Consider the following 19,122-nt stretch of genomic DNA (forward strand, 5'->3'; position numbering starts at 1 on the left):
ACCGAGGGCCACATCAGCATAATCGTTGCCCTCAAAGGGCCAGATGTAACTTATAAATGTAACTAAATGCAATGTAACTAAATGCAATGTAAAATAAATGTAATTACTCCTTAATGTTAAATAACTCTGAATTTATTACTTATTCAAGTTACAAATATTACATATATATTTGCATAGATGTAAAAAATATGTTTGCTTGTTGCTCTGTTATTATAACATAAATCCTTTTAATTTGTCAGGTTATGAAACCCATATTACTCCATCAATCAACGATCAAACTATCCAAGTGAATAAAGAAAAATAACATCAAACACAAGTTATGACATTAACTTTGTTCAAAACTTGAAATAACAAATAACTGTAAAACCACAATTGTGAGCTGCTAAGAACATGTGTGACAGATGTAGCATTTTACAAAAGCAAATGGCTGCACACAGCCTTGCAGGGGGCATACATCCAACTCATGAGAGATGGTTTGATTACAGTAAACATTTGTTTGCAGAAACACATAAAACCTGCAAACACTAAATACATTGCTACACATATAAAGTAGTATATGTAATAAACTCAAAATAACAAAATAAGGGTTGTCTCAGTCCACAACTATATTGGTCAAGTTTTTAGGTTAGTTTTTGATGAGGAGATGCTGCCTGTCCTTGAACACACCATGTGGATCCCCTCTCCACCATCCTCATCCATTGATCATGTTCTGTAAATAACAAACACAAAACAAAATGCAAACACAATCATTACATTGCACATAGTTTAACTATTGTTCTTCTTAGTTGAATTGCATTTTATTATATATTATTAGGGTTTTTCAAATGCTTACCAATGTGTTTTCTGACCAGATGTCTGACACCGTTTTTCCGTGGCCAGTGTGTCAATGTCTGGTTTTAGGTCCTGTGCTGTAGCAATCCGTAGAACAGCGTGGAGGTTGTCGTCAGTGATGCGTGATCTGTGCTTGTTTTTGTTTAGATTCATTATTGAAAACATCTGTTCGCACAGATAGGTGCTCCCAAAAATAGACAGAACACGGGCAGCATGAAGTCGAAGCTGTGGCATGAAAGCAGGGGGCAGTAGACGGTAAAAGTCCTGGATTGTAACATCCTGGAACTTTGCTCTCAGGCCACTATCGCTTTGAAGCTCTATTAACTCCATCTGAAGGTGTTGGGGTGCAGTGCACACGTCGGTGGTGAAAGGACTAGCAAAGATGGCAAATCCAGAGTGCTGTGCTCTGAAGTCAGAGAAGCGCCGATCAAACTCATTCATCAACAGGCTCAGTTTGGTAGCTAACTGAGCACATGAGAAAGTACCGGGACATGAGGCTGAGATGCTCTGACAAACAGGAAAGTGGGCAAGATTGTCCTGTTTCACTTGGCACATCCATAGGTCAAGTTTACGCTGGAAAGCCGTGATCGTGTCGGACATCTGCGTGATGACTTGTTTGCGTCCCTGCAGCTTCTGATTCAGTTGGGCGAGATGTTCGGTTATGTCACACAACATAGCAAAGTCACACAGCCAGTTTGGATCTGACAGTTCAGACAAGGGTTTTCCTTTACTCTGCATGAAAAGAGCAATGTCTTCCCTAAGCTCAAAAAATCGTTTGAGGACTTTGCTCCTACTCAGCCACCTTACTTCTGTATGGTACGGCACGTCTCCGTGCTCCGAGCCCATCTCCTGCAAGAACAGCTGGAACTGACGATGATTCAGGCCACGCGCCCGAATGAAGTTCACTGTCTTCATGACCGTGGTCACTATATCATCCATCCCCAGCACCTTCCCGCACAAGGCTTCTTGATGGATAATGCAATGATACGTTATCAGAGGCGTGTGACAGTTACTTTCTTGCATTTTCTCCTTCATTAGTCCAACCAAGCCCACTTTTCTTCCACACATTGCAGGTGCACCGTCTGTAGTTAATCCCACCAAGTTTTCCCAGGGCAATGCGTTTTTACTGACGGACTTCTCCACCGCATCAAAAATGTCCCGTCCCGTTGTGGTCCCATGCATGGCAGCCACATCCAACAGCTCCTCAGTGACAGAGAGGTCCGACTTCACGCCTCTAATAAAAATAGATAGCTGCGCTGTATCCGTGTTGTCTGTGCTTTCATCAACAGCTAATGAAAAAGCTATGTAGCTGCGTGTCTCTTCGGCCAGCTGTGTTGCCAGGTTTCCTGCTAGTTCCTTAACTCGGTCCGCGATGGTGTTTCTTGATAAACTGACATTTTTAAAAGTCTGTATCTGGTCGGGACACACCTGCTCACAGACCTTCAGCATGCACTGCTTCAAAAACGCTCCCTCTGAAAAAGACTTTGAAGCGCGGGCGATTTCTTCAGCCACAACAAAGCTAGCTTTCACTGCCGCATTGTTTTTGGTTGTGGCTTTCGCGAACACATTCTGCTGCGATCGCAGTTTGCCTTTTAATTCTTGGGCAATTTGTTGTTTTTCTTGATGGCTAAATTTGGCATACTTACCTCCGTGTTTGGTCTCAAAATGCCGACATAGATTGTACTCTTTGACAACCGCCACCGCCTCATAACACAAAAGACATACCGGTTTTTCTCCTTGAAGCACAAACATGTATTCGCCTTCCCATCTTTCTTGAAACACCCTTCCATCTGCATCAATTTTTCTCTTCCTGGACATTTTGGGATCATTATTTGTATTTCTCAATTCCACTTGTTGGGAAAATCGCATCGATGTGGAAACACTGCAGTCTAGTGGCGGGATGCCGTCACTTCGCGGGTAACATAATCGGCATGTATTGTGGGAAATGTAGTTTTTGGTCACTGCACGCATTTGACTTATTTATTTTTAGACAATCAGACCTATTAAGCTCTCGCGGGCCACATAAAATGACGTGGCGGGCCACATTTGGCCCGCGGGCCTTGAGTTTGACACGTCTGGATCTCGTATTATCTTATAACCCTTTATTCTTATATACAAACCTGAGTAGTAATATGTATATTTGATTTGTTTCTTTCATTTCTAGGTGTCCAGCATCTGGGGAAATGTTTGTCCCCTGTCCTCTTGTCCAGACCCTAAGCCAGCCTCCAGACGCTACAAGGAGCTTCATTCTCATTGGCCGCAACTTCCACCAGTGGCACTGCAGCACAGAGCAAGGTAAAGGCCAATGCCAGTGTTTCTATAGCTTGTTTTTTTCTTAACACAGAAACAATTCCTTGACCACAAAGTAGAAGTAGAAGATTGTGCTCTGCCTGCAGGTATTTTAATTTAAAAATACCTCTGGCATTCTGCACAACTTATTCACAAACTCATTCTTATAACAATTATTCAGTTGAGGCTATTCACACTTTTTTACTCAGGTTATTACAAAATGTATGTGTTTTTTTTCCGCTTTTACCACGTTTAAAACAAGTTACGTGAAATGTATAATAAGTTGGAACATAATGAAAAATGATCTGGGGAGAAAATTATACATTGGAAAAATGTTCTACTTTAGTTGAATAATAGCTGCAGTTACATGGACAATATTTGTTCAATTCGATTGAAATGGAATTTGAATGAGGTAATAATAATAAATAAAATAAGATGTAGGTTTTCAGGTTTGTGCAAAGTGGCGTATTTAAATCTTTGTCGGCTATACAGTAGAATATACATTATGAGAAGAATTAGATCAGAATCTTAATAGATATAACTGGGCAAATGTATTCTAGATATTTTAGTATTGCCCCACATCAGGTCCCGATGCTAGCAGCGACAACAACTACAGTTTAAGGTGGTCTGACTTTTAAGGTGGACCAGCTGAGCGATTTCTCCAAAGAGATTTGTTTGTTCTTTTTTAAACATCACTAGTCTGAGCATGTTTTGTGTCGAAGCTTTCAACATGCACTCCTTGCTGCTTCTCTTTGTTTCTGTGTTTCTTTGTCCATGCTAGCAGACGTCTAACACTTCTGTGTGATTTGCAAAGTGTGTGCTTACATCAGTTTGTGTCCATGTGCCGTGTGCTTCACTGTCCTTGCCTTGCTGTTTGTTCCATCTCTGTTTGCCTACAGAAGACTGTTCAGATGAGGAAAACATCGCAGTGCTAAATAGGTTCACACGTAAGTTTGCCTTTCAGGTTAGATCATCAATGCTGAGGAGATGTTTGATATTGTTGTTTGAAGGAATGGCAGTGCTTAATATACATGTTTGATTGATTTATTAAATATATGTATACAACACATCTTTAAAGGGGACACAGTGCAATTAGATTTCAATCTTAAAGACGCTTCCAACCTTTTTACATCAAACTAAAAATCACATCAAACTTAATTTATTTAGCACTCATACCAAACACATAAATAATACCGTAATTTTCAGACTATAAGGCGCACCTGAATATAAGCCGCAGCAGCTAAATTGAATGATGTGTACATATATAAGCCGCACTGGACTATAAGCCGCAGGTGTTTTAATGTTTAATTACCATATGTAAGGGTTTGTGCACAGAGGGGATTGTCGGGAAAGAGATGGCTGTTTGAGGAAGCTCCCATTTATTAACATTTCAACAAACAAGTTGCATATTTGCATAACGTATTCAAGTGTTACCATTTAGTGCAATAGTAGCTACAGAACATGTACTGTGTAAACTGTACTGTATCACATAGCGTTTCAGACACACAAACTTTTCAACTTTCAAACTTAAACGGTGCGCTCCCAGCGCACGTACCGGCAGTGATCTACAGCAGTGGTTTTCAACCAGTGGTACGGGGACAAACTGTCTCGCTCTCGTAATGTCTGTCTGTCTTGCTCTCGTTCTGTCTCTCGTACCACTCTCGGTTCCACTTTTACTTTTGCGCGCTACCTGTCTCACTCTTTTCCGGCCTCCAGCTTTTCCTGCTGGAGACCGCCGCTTAAAGGTGGGGGGCGTGGACCGGCCATAGAGCCCATAGAGTTAAAGGTGGTGGACTGTAACCTGTAAAATCCATAGATTTAGGAGGCCCCCTAGTGGCCGTTAGCTGTACAAATCCATAGATTAACCGCACCGTTATATAAGCCGCAGGGTCGAAAAATGGGAAAAAAGGCGCGGCTTATAGTCAGAAAATTACGGTACATAGAAATAAAAATACTTCCCCTCTCCACTCCGATTGGAAACATATCTATATCACATAGCTTTGCGATTAATACAAGACTAATACAATTCAAGTTAAAAGATGGGTCTTAATTATACATGAAACACATGACATAGGACCCGATATGTGTGCATCAAGGTACGAGGCGCTAAGCAATGTTTAGTAGTAGATAAAGAGAGGGAGATTTCTAGAGGTTTATGTGGGTAAACCTTGCCCAACTAAAGTGAAACAAAAATGGTAGAAGAGAGAAAAAACAAACATAACCTGGTATGGCAATGACCGCCTCTCCTGCCCTCTGACTGTAGGGCTCTGCCAGACATCAACAACAGCATCACACTGCCAGCATTTCACTCACAAGCTAGTGCAACGGCAATTTGGGTACAAATGATAGAGTACCGTCACTGAAATTGGTAAAGTGCCAAGCTTAGATATTGTCTCTTTTTGAGCTAACTTAAGTACATTTTGGCAAGATAAAATGCCATCGTTTAAAGGCAACTGCTTCTGAACACAGACCAAGATCATATTAGAAGAAAGAATCTAAAACACCTCTTTCATAAGCCCATAAATGTATGAAAAGAGCCGTGCCAACATAACCTGCACAGACAGACATCAGTGAGTCCAATATGTTTATTTGAAACACAATACAAAGGAAAATAGATAACATAAAAACATTAAATAAAAGGTATATTGACACATTTTATTACAATTACTGGCTTATAAATCAATTGCACTTTTATTGTTGTTCAAGTGCATTAATAAATAGTCAAAAGGCTCAGTAGAAGCCCGGTCTGAACTCAGAAGCACACATCCGAGATCAGGCAGGCAGAACTTAAGGCCAGAAGCTAAGCACACCGTCATCATTTCCTTCCTAACTGCACAGCATATTGTTACTTGAATGTGGAAAATATTAAAGACAAATACTAACTTTCCAGTTTCCAGTTTACTCTTCATTTTCTAACTTTTTGAATGTGTTGGAATTGCCTCACTCTATCAGCAATGAACCCAGGTTACGTTACGCAACCCAACATTTTTAATGATGGGTCAAGCCTAACTGTGGAAGCCTCTCAGTGAAGCCTCATTCAATTAATGTGGCCTATGGGCAGTTCCCCAGTTCATGTGTTTTTAAAGCCATGGTAAGGGGCTGCCCAGTGCCTGTTATCCTCCACTTTAGTTAGAACAGATGCCGACAGTCAGTAGGAGTCGGTCTTCTGTCTGCTTTTGATTCATACTGCTGTGCCGTTTCACTGAGTTCCTTTGGAAAACAAGAGAGCTGCAGACTGATATGATGTCTGACAAACTGAATATTTAATCAAAAGACTTGGCCAAGGAGAAACAGAAGATGAACAATAGCAGTGTGCAGTCACCTTGTCTCTCACCATCCATTCTGATCACAGCCACTCTCTGTCACTACATCCCAAACAATGCCTGCAGTAAGCTTCTTTTTCGAAAGATGATTCATTCCAATGACTCCTCAAATCTAAGTCAGAACAATCTTAGGCTCAGATTCAGGTTATTTATGTATGACTCCCACTTACTATCTCCTTTACCTGGCACACCAGAGAACACTCAGGCAGTCTATATATTTGCGCAAAGGATCTGATGCTTGGTGATATATGTGACCAAAGACTTACTTAAAATGTCCACAGGAAAAGGACATTCTGATATGAAAATGCATGAAATCTAATCTGGAACCTTAACATAATAAAACAAATGCAAATGAATCACACTACCAAGTTTGACCGCAACTTCCTCCTGTAATTACAGCACAGATTTTTACAATAAATTGCATGTGCCAACTAGTTTCTTATGTCTTAGCATATGCCCTGTGTAGCACCCACGATACAGAGAGCAATCACAGCGGCTCTCTGTGATTGTGTCCAAAAACTGTCTTCATGCCCTTAATTCACAAACCTTGTTATAATAAAGAAAAAAACCTCTGATTTCTCCTACCAGTTTTACATGCACTTCTATATAACAACACAATACATGTATTTATTTTATCTCCGCCCAAAAATACAACCAAACCCTATTATTTCAATCATCATTAATCACAGATTATTATTATTATTATTATTATTATTATTAGTAGTAGTATTATTATTATTATTATTACCACGATTGCATTTAATTAAGCAATTGACACTCTAATTGATTAATTTAGGTATATATATGAATGGATAGGAATTAGCTCATAAACGACTTAACTGTCTGTTCCTCACAGCTCATAAAGGCTTCCAGCGCTTCGAGGCTCTGGAGCACAGCGATGGGTTCAGCCCCAGCCAGGCCGGGGCAGGACTGGCCCCCCGCCAGAGGTTCCTCTTCATCTGCATTGTGGACAAAAAGGTTGGGATATGGAAGTCTTAGTGCTGTGAATGTGCCTCCAGACAAGAGTTCTTACTAACAAAAGATCCTGATTGATTGAGCTGTGAATACATCTCTGATCCCTGAATTACACTGCCCCTCATGTCCATTAAAAAAAATATCTCACTTAGATTCAGGAGTAAATCAGCATGTGTGTACATTAGGGATGTACATCTCCATCACTGAGGCGATGCGATGCGCATCTCGATACGTTGCCACGATACGATACATTAACGATACCTTTGAAACACCAGGTGATGCGATACGATACAATTCACCCCTGTTGCGATACAGTTCGATACGATTTGATTCAACATTATGCGATTCGGGGCGATACGATGCGATTCAACATGATGCAAAAATAATGATACTTCAATATGGTACGACAGAGGATTTTTGTTTTATTCCTTATATGCAGCAAATCTTACATTAACAAAAAAGTGCTTTACATATTTGGTACTGCACGTCCCATCATGCCGTTTATTTTGTTACCTTTAAAAGCTCTCCAGAGTACAATTGTATAACACCTCACAGTTAAACAATGTAAGGATGCATTGCTCATGATTAACAATGTGCAAATAACAGCTACCATAGAGCAATGCCCATACAGCTGCCAGCCTGATGTGCTTAACACTCAGAGGCTAACTCACCAGTGAGCAGAAAGCAGTGGTTTCTATCTGAACAATAAAGAAAACAAATAACCTTTCACAAACAGGTATTTCATAACTGCTTACAGTAAGGAAGACATTTAAATTATTATTGGCCGTCACAGGCTGCTGTAAGCTAAACACCTCTCTCTGACAGAACACCTCACTGAGTGATTTAACTCATATGTCTCACTTTCAGGTTTCTCTTTTCAGCCGCAGACCCCACGTCGCCTCTTTATGTGCGTCGCTAAGTTCCTCGTACTACTTGTGTACTTTAAAGCGGCTCGGCATCGTTAACAATTTGCGAGTGATTTTTCAAGTTGACCGTCTGTAGTAATAGTGCCGCGCACATATACCATCAGGACGTTACTGATGGGGTGCGGCTGCGGAGTGATAGTGTGTGTATGCAAGTCCGCATCTAGGACGGATCTATGTATCATGGCTGTAGACCTGTTAAGTAATAAAGATACCTCATACAAAGGTCTACGGATACCTTATTACTCTCCATGACCTGCGGTCAACTATATAGCATAAATGACTATTACACCGTCTTTCTTGAACAATCCGAAGTGTTGCCAAACGTTTGATTTGTAGGTATTTTTCGGTGCGCTGTGGTTCTCTTTCTCCTCAACTTCCGTGTGTGTTGATAACTGAGACTCTCGTTCTCCGTAGTGGCGAAGCAAATATCAAAGATCGTCTCTGCTGAGCGTTGACAAGATGAGGGGATTTTATATGAATGAATCGTTTTTTTACCGATGCAAAGACGCTACGCAATCGATGCATCGCGAGTTCAACCCGGTTCAACCCAAACTGTAGCCGATGTGCACTCTTTCAACCGGTGCACTCGCATCTTGAACGTTTATGCCGGTGCACCGATGCGAATCGGTGAATCTTAACATCTCTAGTGTACATATTTGTCCAGGTTTTGACACATGTGTTTGAGATGTTTTCCTTTGATCCCAAATGACAACAAAGGTACAGTGCAGATAATTGGAAACAAATACAAACAGTAGAGTAACATTGATTAAATAGTCAAGCACTAGTAAATACAATTAAATAAGTACAAATCCATGGTAAAAAACAAGTGAACATCTACAACTATTGAACTAACAGCCATAAGTATCAAGTTTAAATAAAGGTTATATTGCATATAGCAGTTATTGCACAGAATATGTTGATTGTCATGATCAGTGTTATCGTACACAAGTGTTACAAAGCCAATACTAGCTAATTAATAGATTTTTTTAATGAATCCGTTACTATTTTAGGATGGTTTTCACTCTCTTACCACTTGTCCTCCCTGAGATTTAAAAGCCACAGATGTGCATATGTGACATATTATGTATGTGATGGAATCATATAGTTGCCCTCTTTGCCTCAGGTGACTCTGTACAGCTATAACTGGTCTGTGGACCTGGGCTCCTCTCTGAACCGTGAGCTGCTCCGCCTGGTGAGGTGGCAGAACGCCCGGGCGCATGTGGTGCACTGCCTGCTCAACCAGAAGATGGGCCTCTTCCATCACTACTGCTTCTCTGACGCACCCATCCACGAGCTGGACTACAAGCAGGTAGAGACACAGAGCAGAGGGAACATGTAGAACAATAGACTAATTCAGTTAGTTAGCATTTATTTGTTTCTTAAAAATATTGGTTATTCCTATTGCTGATACTGAGTGAAAATGGCCCTAGTTTTAAAAAATGGGAGACTATTATGGGTTTGAAGCACTGGAATACATCCCGGTTAGTCCAATTCCAGGCAGATATTCCATTTGTCTTTATTATTATTATTATGTAATTATAAAGTGATTATATTATGTTTTCGGTGGATAAAATGAATAAACATAAGCAATACTTTCACATAATAAAAAATCAAGATATATAAATATCTCAATTAAAGAAAAAAGACAAAGAGAAGAAGGGGAAAAAGAAGTGGAATATGAGAAAAGGAGAGAAGAAGGCATATTGTGCTTTATCATTTCATTTTTATTTGACCTTAATTTAACCAGATATAAAGCATTGAGATAAAATCTCATTTAAAACGCTGACCTGGCCAAGAAGGCAGCAACGTTACACATTATTACACATAACACAGACATATAAAATACAGAGAACATAACTAAGAAAACAAAAGACGAAAAGCAGTCACTACATTGTGCACATTAGGACAGTAAGAAAGGCACTACTTATTACTGCAAGAGCAGCTGGTGGTAAGGACTTCAGACGACTTCAATTTAAAACATGCTATTGAGACAAGTGCCCTCAGTTTTAGGTTTGATTGAAGGTCATTCCAAGACCAAGGACCATAATAAAAAAATACTGCTTTTTCCAGCCTGAGTCCGCACAGCAGGTACCTGGAACCATATCCAGACACTGGATCTGAGGTTGTAAGACTCACAAACTGGAGCAAATCTGGCACATATGTAGAGTGGAAGCTTACCTAAATGGCTTTATACATTAATAAAAACCAGTGCTGCATCCTACGCATAGTAAATATATATATAACGCAGTTCAGCATGGTAGAGTGGGTCAAGTGTGGCCAAAACAGTGGGACAGGGAAATCTATAGATTGTGTCACCGTAGTCCAGCTGGGACAGGAATAAGCCAGAGACCAACCTTTTATGGGAAAAAGTTGAAAAACAACATTTAAAGAGCCTGTGACACAAGTTTCCCCCATCATCCAAACCCATCAATTTGAGTAAATATTGTCCCCTTGAAAACCGTTACTGAACTGATTTTGGATATTTGTACTTTGATAACCATTAATCTCCCCTTCAATGTTGACCAGTTTCTGGATCTTCTCGGGGATTCTTCAAATCCCGCCAAATTATGTGTGACGTCATTACGGACCAAGCGCTCCAGCTGCACCGTTCAGGATCCCAGCATCTGCATGCAAACGCACGATGGCGCACACATCAGCAAGCTCAGACAGCGATGACAGTTTAATTTTGAACGTGTCTGAGAGCTCATATAAGGCTGAAGGATCGGTTTAGGTTTTATCTGTTAGAAGTTTAGGAATTAGGTGCGTCAATATGGGCGGTACTTCGGTAAATTGTCAACGGGGGGAGTTGGGGATGTGCTAGTGACTTATCCGACTGGCCCACTTCGGTACCGGCCCATCGGGATTCGTCCCGATGGCCAGTCCACCACTGCACCCAGCCCAGCCCACGTAAACTGTCAACGGGGGGAGCCTCGCTGCGGGGAAACGGTGGACCTAGTGTCCCGATCGGAGTGGGAATAATCATAATAATCATAATCCGTACATTTTATCCATTCATTTCCCCAACATTGTGGTAAAAAAAAACACACGTTTAATCCAAGTTGGTGTACTACAGCTACAAAAAGCATCGGTTTGTTTTTTCATCAGGAAATGCAGACCGGCTCAAACAAACGATTTTTAAATCATCATCCTCAAGATCATTTAATGTATCATATGTTCGCCGAATTGACATGAAATCACTAATAAATGTAGTTTCGTCCACTTGAGTTTACAACTACAAAAATGATCGATTTGTTTTTATATCACATCCGACGGGAGGAAATTCAGCAGCTCGCACTAACGATTTTGAACCCTAATTTAATCATCATCTTCACCGCGATCATTTATGTTTATGTTCGCCGAATTGACATGAAAGCACTGAAAAATATGAATATACTGTAGTCAACTTCATTAAAATGTTATTAACGTGCCTAAACTCAGTAATTCACCATTTCTACGCATGACAACACACTTTGTCCGTGTTTGGCTCTCTCGCCGCACAGCGAAGCATTCCCGCATTGACGTCACTTCCGGCTTCCCCCAAAACTTCAAAATGAGTCGAAGGAATTTCCCTGCGATGGTCGAAATTATTGATATTTATCGGAACGGTATCGCACCTTCTTTTTTAAGATGACTGTTCGAGATTACTAGTGGCCCAATATTTCATTGCACAACAGTGGTTGGGAGGCTGTCAGAGGCTCTTTAAGTCTGAAAGGGAAGCCAAGAGTGAATTTCAATTTCTTTGTGAGAACTTCAATATGGTGTTTGAAGTTCAGATTACTGTCCAACCAAAAGCCCAGATCTTTGTAGTTATCGACAAACTCAACAGAGACGCCATCAAGGGTGTCAATGGAGAGGCAAGAGGACGCTGACTTTGGAGCAAAAAGCATTGCTTTGGTTTTTCTTACTGTTCAATAGCAGTTTGGAATCAAGAAGCGCATGCTGCAGTGTGATAAAATCAGATTGGAAACGGCCATATCCAGAGAAGGAGCACATGAATATACAATAGTGTCATCAGCATACATATGATAGGTAGAAAATTGCATCTGATTACAAATATTGTTTACATATAATAAAAAGAGCAAGGGCCCCAAAATAGAGCCCTGTGGAACTCCCTTCTCCACTCCCTTCTCCAAGGTGACAGGGTCAGAGACAGTACTACCCAACCTGACTTATTGAGTACTGTCCGTTAGATAACTCTGAAACCAGCAAATGGCGTTATGACCGAAACGAGACACCAACATAACATTAGACAGAATGTGGTGATCTACAGTGTCAAATGCTTTGGCTAGGTCAATAAACAATGCAACACAAACAGATTTGTTATCCAAAGCAGCCTTAATAGTGTGTAAGACTTTCAGACTGGCAGTCACAGTACTGTGCTTTGATCTGAATCCAGATTGCATAGGGTAGAAACTAGGGACTCAAGAATCTTTGATAACACAGAAAGATTTGAGATAGGACGATAGTTATTCAACTCCGTGGGATCACCAGCTTTCAAGAGGGGCGATACCAGAGCTTGCTTCCACACAGCTGGCAGTGTGTGAGTGGACAGGGAGAGATTACAAATATCAGTTACTGGTTGTGCTATAATCTGAGCTTCAATTTTTAAAAAGAACGGGTCGTTCTTTTTTGGATCAATTGAGTGCAAACCCTGTAAGACTTCAGAGACCGAGAAATAAGCTAAATCAAAAACAGGGGAGTTCATCTCTAGACTAGGGCTGTGAGTACGACCAAGCAGAGAGTCATGACTTTGCTCATCAAAAATACGACCAGCCTTTTTGAAGTGAGCATTGAAAGCATTAGACATACCATCTGAATCTGAAATAAAATAATCACTGACCTTCATTTTTTGTGGGAAACTAGAAACCTTCTTGTTCTCAAGTGATTTAATTGTTTTCCAGAATTTAGAATGGTCATTAAAACAATCAGTGGTTAGGTTCAGATAGTAATCAGCTTTAGCTTTTTTAATAAGGGCTGGACATTTATTTCTGAGGACACGAAAAAGAAGCCAGTCATCAGTAGTGTTAGACTTTCTAGCTAAGGACCATTGCTTATTTCGATCATGAATTAGATCAGATAGTTCTCTAGAAAACCATGGAGTGTTTCTATTCTTAACTCTGAATTTTTTAAGGGGGGCATGTCTATTAATAATCGATAAAAAGTGATCAATAAAAAATTGGACGGCAACATCGAAAGATGGAATTAACGCTATGAAGTGCCATTTAACCTCCGCCAGATCGTGTAGGAAAGCCTGCTCAGAGAAGTGTTTGAAGCAGTGCCTACAACTTAATGCTCCTAACACAAGCAATAGTGCAATGGTCACTGATATCATTAGGAAAAACACCAACAGACACATACTTATGAGCTGCATTTGTTAGAATGACATCTATAAGGGTATCGTTATTGGGTTTGGCAGGGTTTATTCTAGTGGGACTATCAATAAGCTGAGTTAAGTTCAAAGAATCACAAACCTGCTTAAACTGTGAAGAAGGGGAAAAAGAAGTAGAATATATATATTTTTTGTCAACGGTGTCTGTTCAATACAAATCCTCCATAGGTATAAAAGCAAATAATGCAAATTCCCCAAAAGATTACTGGCAAATAAAACTAACTAATTTGCGTTACATGCTACCAAGCCCAAGTCCAATGATGCAGGAGCCCAAAACAATTCCACGACTTCAGAAGAAAATGTACTCCAGTTCTACAGTCCTGATTAAAACAATACACTTACACTAAAGCCAGCATTTTTATGAAATGTACTACATCTTAAAATAGATATTGAATCAATTCCAGTAGAAACTATTTTCCAGTTGTCATTCAGTGTAAAAGCTGTCACTAAACTCCATCCTTATTCCTGTCAGCTGTCATGGTGTTTAGTCTTTTTTCAGCTTATTTTCTGTTTTGAGTGTCTCAGCATGTATTTAATATTGAGAGCTGCAGATCAATATTCCAATGATGGACTTGGCAGCAGAAACCAAAACAAGATTTCTCAGCCATGATGTGACTCAGCATTCTTATTATTCTTGATTCTTGCCCCCGCTGTATTTCCTGCCGTTTCACTTTGATGAACACCTCGAGCTCAGATAATTTTTTCTCCAGTATGCTTCCAGTGACAAAAGTGTTTTCTAAGCATATTTAACAACCCGTCTGTCTTTACACTCATACTCCCGCTCTCCTCCACACTCACACTATGAGTCAGCTGTCATATCCACCTTCCTGTTCCCTCTGGTGGTGCAGAGAGACTTCCACAGGAAAACACCATGGGAGCACCTGCATTTATATGATCGTGAAGAATTTAGACTTTTAACAGTAGGCTTGAGGTTTTACAGGCTTTGAAATTGCAGTTATGGTAACCACATTCACAACATTTTCTTCCTTTCCTCAAAATCTGCCATTGCAGAAATAGACAAATATATAAGGTATAACCTGCTGGGCTGCGGGTTTATCTCAGTGATTGGCCTTCACTGTGTCTGAAACAACCCATTAAAACCAGGTGGCACAGACACACTGCTACATCTGCAGGGATATAATAGCATTTCAAATAATACAGCATTATGATTATCATAAGGACATCTACATTATATTTTACTGTCACAATCATTGCAGTTGTAACAAAGTTCTGTGCTGCCTAAAAAATATATGGTGTGCCACATTTCATTGATCTTTCTAATTTAAAGTCACTTTGAGCTGGATATTATCGCATTAAATGTTACAATTTAATCATTAAAAAAATAAAAGTGACATTTAAAAAGCAAGGATTGAGCTCCAATAGCGCTGAAAGGAAGCTTTTATGAAAATGTTTCCTTATAACAACGGCGCACATATCAAACTGAATGAAGGACTGGGTGATATGGAGAAAATCAAACATCCTGATTGTTCTAATCAAATATTTAGATACGGGAATTGCAACATTATTGTCGGGTTGACTAATAATTACATTCCAAAGTGACATTTCTTTGGTAAATTATCATTAGTTAGTTGAATAAAAGCAAATGATAGAACAGCTGGGAATAGCAGTTCAGAAACTACATATCTTCTGTAATGCGGCCTATACTTATGCTATTACCATATCAGAAATGTAATCTAGTCTCATATCATGTCAATGCTATCATCTTGATATACTGAATGTGGGAAAATCATTATTTTAATGAAGATTTTTAAATAAGACTGAATTACCCACCAGACAAAGTAAGTCCTGGAAAGGCCGGGTTCATAGAGTGGTTTGTCATCAAAAAAAGAATATCACCTGGTATGATAATGACAGTGGCAGCTTTCCCTGCACAGACTGTGTGTGTGTGTAGCACAGACTGTGTGTGTGTGCAGCAGTGAAGAATGCAAAAGGCACTGAGTGATTACTTTTTTTTAGTGATACTTATTCCTAAATTGAATTTGTGTTTAATCATATGCTATTTGTCCAGCTAGTGTCCCAGCATAACAAGAACATGCTCAGTTGGGTGTTTGGGTTAATCGGGCCCAGCAGGTCACCTTGCAGGCCAATAAGGCAAGGATGACATAGAGCATGCATTGTGTTAAGTATAAAAGGAGAACAGTTAAAAAATACAGAAGAAATAGTCAAATTCATTGTTTTGCTCCTGCATTGTTGTGTGGACCATGCAGCAGTAGCATTTTACAGCAAATAAGACACCCAATGCCCTTTTAGCTTTCCCACTTCGCCCAATTACAAAACAAGCTCAAAGAATAGAAAGAAACCCAACTTTTCCGTTCCCTCCGATGGCCCCGCGCTTCATCGCCGCATCACTAATGAGTCCGGACAGAAGGCAGAGTCAGAGCAGCAGAAAATATGCCTAACAGAGCTTCATCTGTCACGGCCCTGATGAGAAGCAGAGGGAGCACCAGTGCGCAGTTTGACCCCCTCAGCCTTGAGCCCTGCTGCACACTGCCGGGGCATCTGTGTCCCCCCGCTCCGCTGAACTAACCCACCCAAAAGTTCCTCTCAACAGCAACCAAGGCCCAGCATCAACGCTTTGAAATCTGATAGTATTAAAGAGCATCTTGCATGTTGTTTTTTTTCTACATTTATGCTTTAACTTGCTTGAAAATTACAATTAAAAAAGTGAATGTAGGATTTGATATGTTTTACGAGACATAAGGGCAGGAATTCAGAGGGAAAGGAGCAATTTTGAGCTCTGCTCTTAAAAACGGCTTTTTTTAAGGTCATACATCAAACGCGTCATATTACATCACAAAGGGTAAACATCTCCGCTTTCTGACCGCGGGTATAGTTAGTAGTTGCGTTGAGTTGAGCGGTTGTGTTTTAGTGAGCTGGTATTTTTCTGTAGTTTTACATTGTATTTCACCATTTGTAATCATGGTGCAGTATTGTGTTTGTGCAGGTTGCACAAATACCAGCCTGTCAGGACATCGAGTCCACAGTAAAAAAGGACCGGAGCTAGCGTTCGTTCCTGGGTGCGTTGTGTATCCACCTCCCTGCAGCACAAACTCTCCACAGCTTTATCAGGAAACCGTATTACATCTCTCTCCCCCCCCCCCCCCCTTCGCTGCTCTCTCTCTCTCTCCCCTCCGGTACACGGCACCGTAAGACGTAGTGTGGAGTTGCATTAGGTAGTGCTGTGGTGGCTGTACTGCTCCAGCTGTCTCCTTTGTGTTTGTTTGTTTCCCCCTGTCTGTGTTGTTTGTGTGTGCGTGGTGGCTGTCACTCCTGGCTCCCGGCTCAACCTCCACTCACCTGCTGCAATCAGCTGTGCACCCTCCCCGACTACACACCTGCTTTCCATCAAGCCATTTACTACGGCCTATCAACGGAGGCTACACAACCTTTCTCCGCCAGATCGTCAAGTATCAGCCGTCTCCCCTCCGGTACACAGCACCGTAGTGTGGAGTTGCATTAGGTAACGCGAGATACGGCTGATACTTGCGCATTAGTTTCTGTTATGGATCAGTATCAACAGTCCTGCCAGTAACGTTACTATATTATCAATGCTACTTTAGTTATAGCCTGATATAGCTGACTTCACAATGTTGTGATGTGACGTTAGCTAACATTCTGTAGCTAACGCCGGTCACTCACCAAGATAGCTGCCCAGTTCTCCACTGGTTCTCCTCACACCACAGCTCAATTTCTCTCCGATGGCCGTTATTTCTTCTAATCCTTGGCTGCTCCTGGTCTCTTGGACGCCTAGCAGGCTCATAATTATAAGGTTGTGGTCCATCATATGCATTCGAATATTCATGTTCAACTTCTTCTGTGTCGAAACTAGCATTGGGATCCATGTTTATTAATACGTTACACCGGCCGCTCTCCCCCTTGTTTCCCCCATGTTACGTTACACGCGGGAGGTCACGTGCCAAGGCTTTTTTATGCGGAAGTGAAAATGTCTTACAAAAACGACGCCAGATGTCACTGTAGTGTATATTTCTGTATATTTTTGGGAAAATCTAGTGTATTCATCATTTTCCTACACATTTATTCACAGGTGTCTTTAACCTGTAAGCTGCTCTTTAAGATCAATATTAATGATGTATAAAGGAAGGCGATGAGCCAACTATTTCCTGAGGAGCTGAGATCCTCTAGTGATCGAGATCTCCTCCAAGATGTTGGGAGAAGATCTCCAACGTCTTGCTTCAAGCGAGATGTTTTCTGTTGTGGCCCTTGCACGTTACTTTACTTTGTGTAATGGAACATTCTGGAGCAATGGAGTCGAAATACAGAGAGACACGGGGAGAGTTGGAACCTAATGTCAAACACTGAAGGTTTATTCTGAAGTTGGGGCCGGAGAAGACATGTGCTGCAGCCACGACGAGTTGACACAGCGGTTGCCCGACCAATTCTGAAGAGGTTTGAACTAGTTCAGAGTGTATAATCAACATTCTTCATTAACAAGACTTAACAAACAAGGCACTAAATCGAACTAAAACTGTCGTCCATGGCAAAGAATGTACACCAGTGGGACCTGCGCACCCGATAAGAAGGACTCCCAGATGTCCACAAACAATAAGCTATCTCGCTATTTATATAATTAATTTATCCCAAATTGGGATGTTTTTAAATAAATAAACTGTAAATATATATATAAACAGTATAAATAACTATATCTAAAGAGTATCTTAAGAAAGCACAATATAAAACATACAGAATCATTTAGAAAACGTCTAAAAACTTAGCAGTTATCTGCTAGACAGAGGTGTTGTAGATTGTAGATAGGGGTATTGCTCTTGGCAGGAATGATATTCCTATTCCGTGGTGTGCTGGGGTGGAAACACAAACAATAGGGACACTGGCAGGCTGAACAAGCTCGCGAGGAACGCTAGCTCTGTAGTTGGAGTACAACTGGACAATCTGGAGGAGGTGGCAGAGGGGAGGACGAGGAAGAAACTCGACAGCATCCAGAGAACCCCACCCACTCCATGCAGAGCTAGTGAAGATGAGGAGTACGTCAAGCCCATAGACTGTATATATAAAGGTTCAGCCACAGACTCATCCCTCCACGACACAGCACAAAGCGTCTCGGACAGTCCTTTGTGCCTGTAGCCATCAGGCTGCACAACAAGGGGTCAATAATGTAAAAAAATAAAATCACTGGGCATAAATATACAATGTTTCCACAACCCATGTTAATATATTAGTAGTAGACCAAATATGTTGATAGATATTTCACTATATGTCCATTTTCACTTTAACTCATTTCGTACTTCATAAGCAGCCTGTGCTTGGTCACGACCTGGCAGCTACAAAGAGCCAGAGCTGCTCCTCCTTAAGAGAGATAGCAGCATTACCCCAAGGCCCCAGACCTATGCCA

General features: G+C 40.8%; 2 protein-coding genes across 2 annotated transcripts in view; one reads left to right on the top strand and one right to left on the bottom strand.

Moving 5' to 3' along the window:
• The window catches only part of szt2 (SZT2 subunit of KICSTOR complex), a 97,523-nt gene that overhangs the window by 51,176 nt on the left and 27,225 nt on the right, over positions 1-19,122 (top strand). Inside the window, exons 51-54 of the mRNA XM_079650194.1 lie at positions 2,996-3,126; positions 4,020-4,067; positions 7,300-7,421; positions 9,468-9,653. Coding sequence (XP_079506320.1) covers positions 2,996-3,126; positions 4,020-4,067; positions 7,300-7,421; positions 9,468-9,653 — 487 coding nt within the window. The remainder of the gene's footprint in view (positions 1-2,995; positions 3,127-4,019; positions 4,068-7,299; positions 7,422-9,467; positions 9,654-19,122) is intronic.
• On the bottom strand, positions 117-2,904 carry LOC307021103 (general transcription factor II-I repeat domain-containing protein 2B-like). Its single transcript, XM_079652916.1, has 2 exons — positions 833-2,904; positions 117-709 (listed from the first exon to the last, which is right to left on the bottom strand). Coding segments are annotated over exons 1-2 (1,971 nt in total). The 5' UTR covers positions 2,803-2,904; the 3' UTR covers positions 117-708.

This window comes from Notothenia rossii (genome assembly GCF_949606895.1).
Source record: "Notothenia rossii genome assembly, chromosome: 1".
NCBI classification, from domain to species: domain Eukaryota; kingdom Metazoa; phylum Chordata; class Actinopteri; order Perciformes; family Nototheniidae; genus Notothenia; species Notothenia rossii.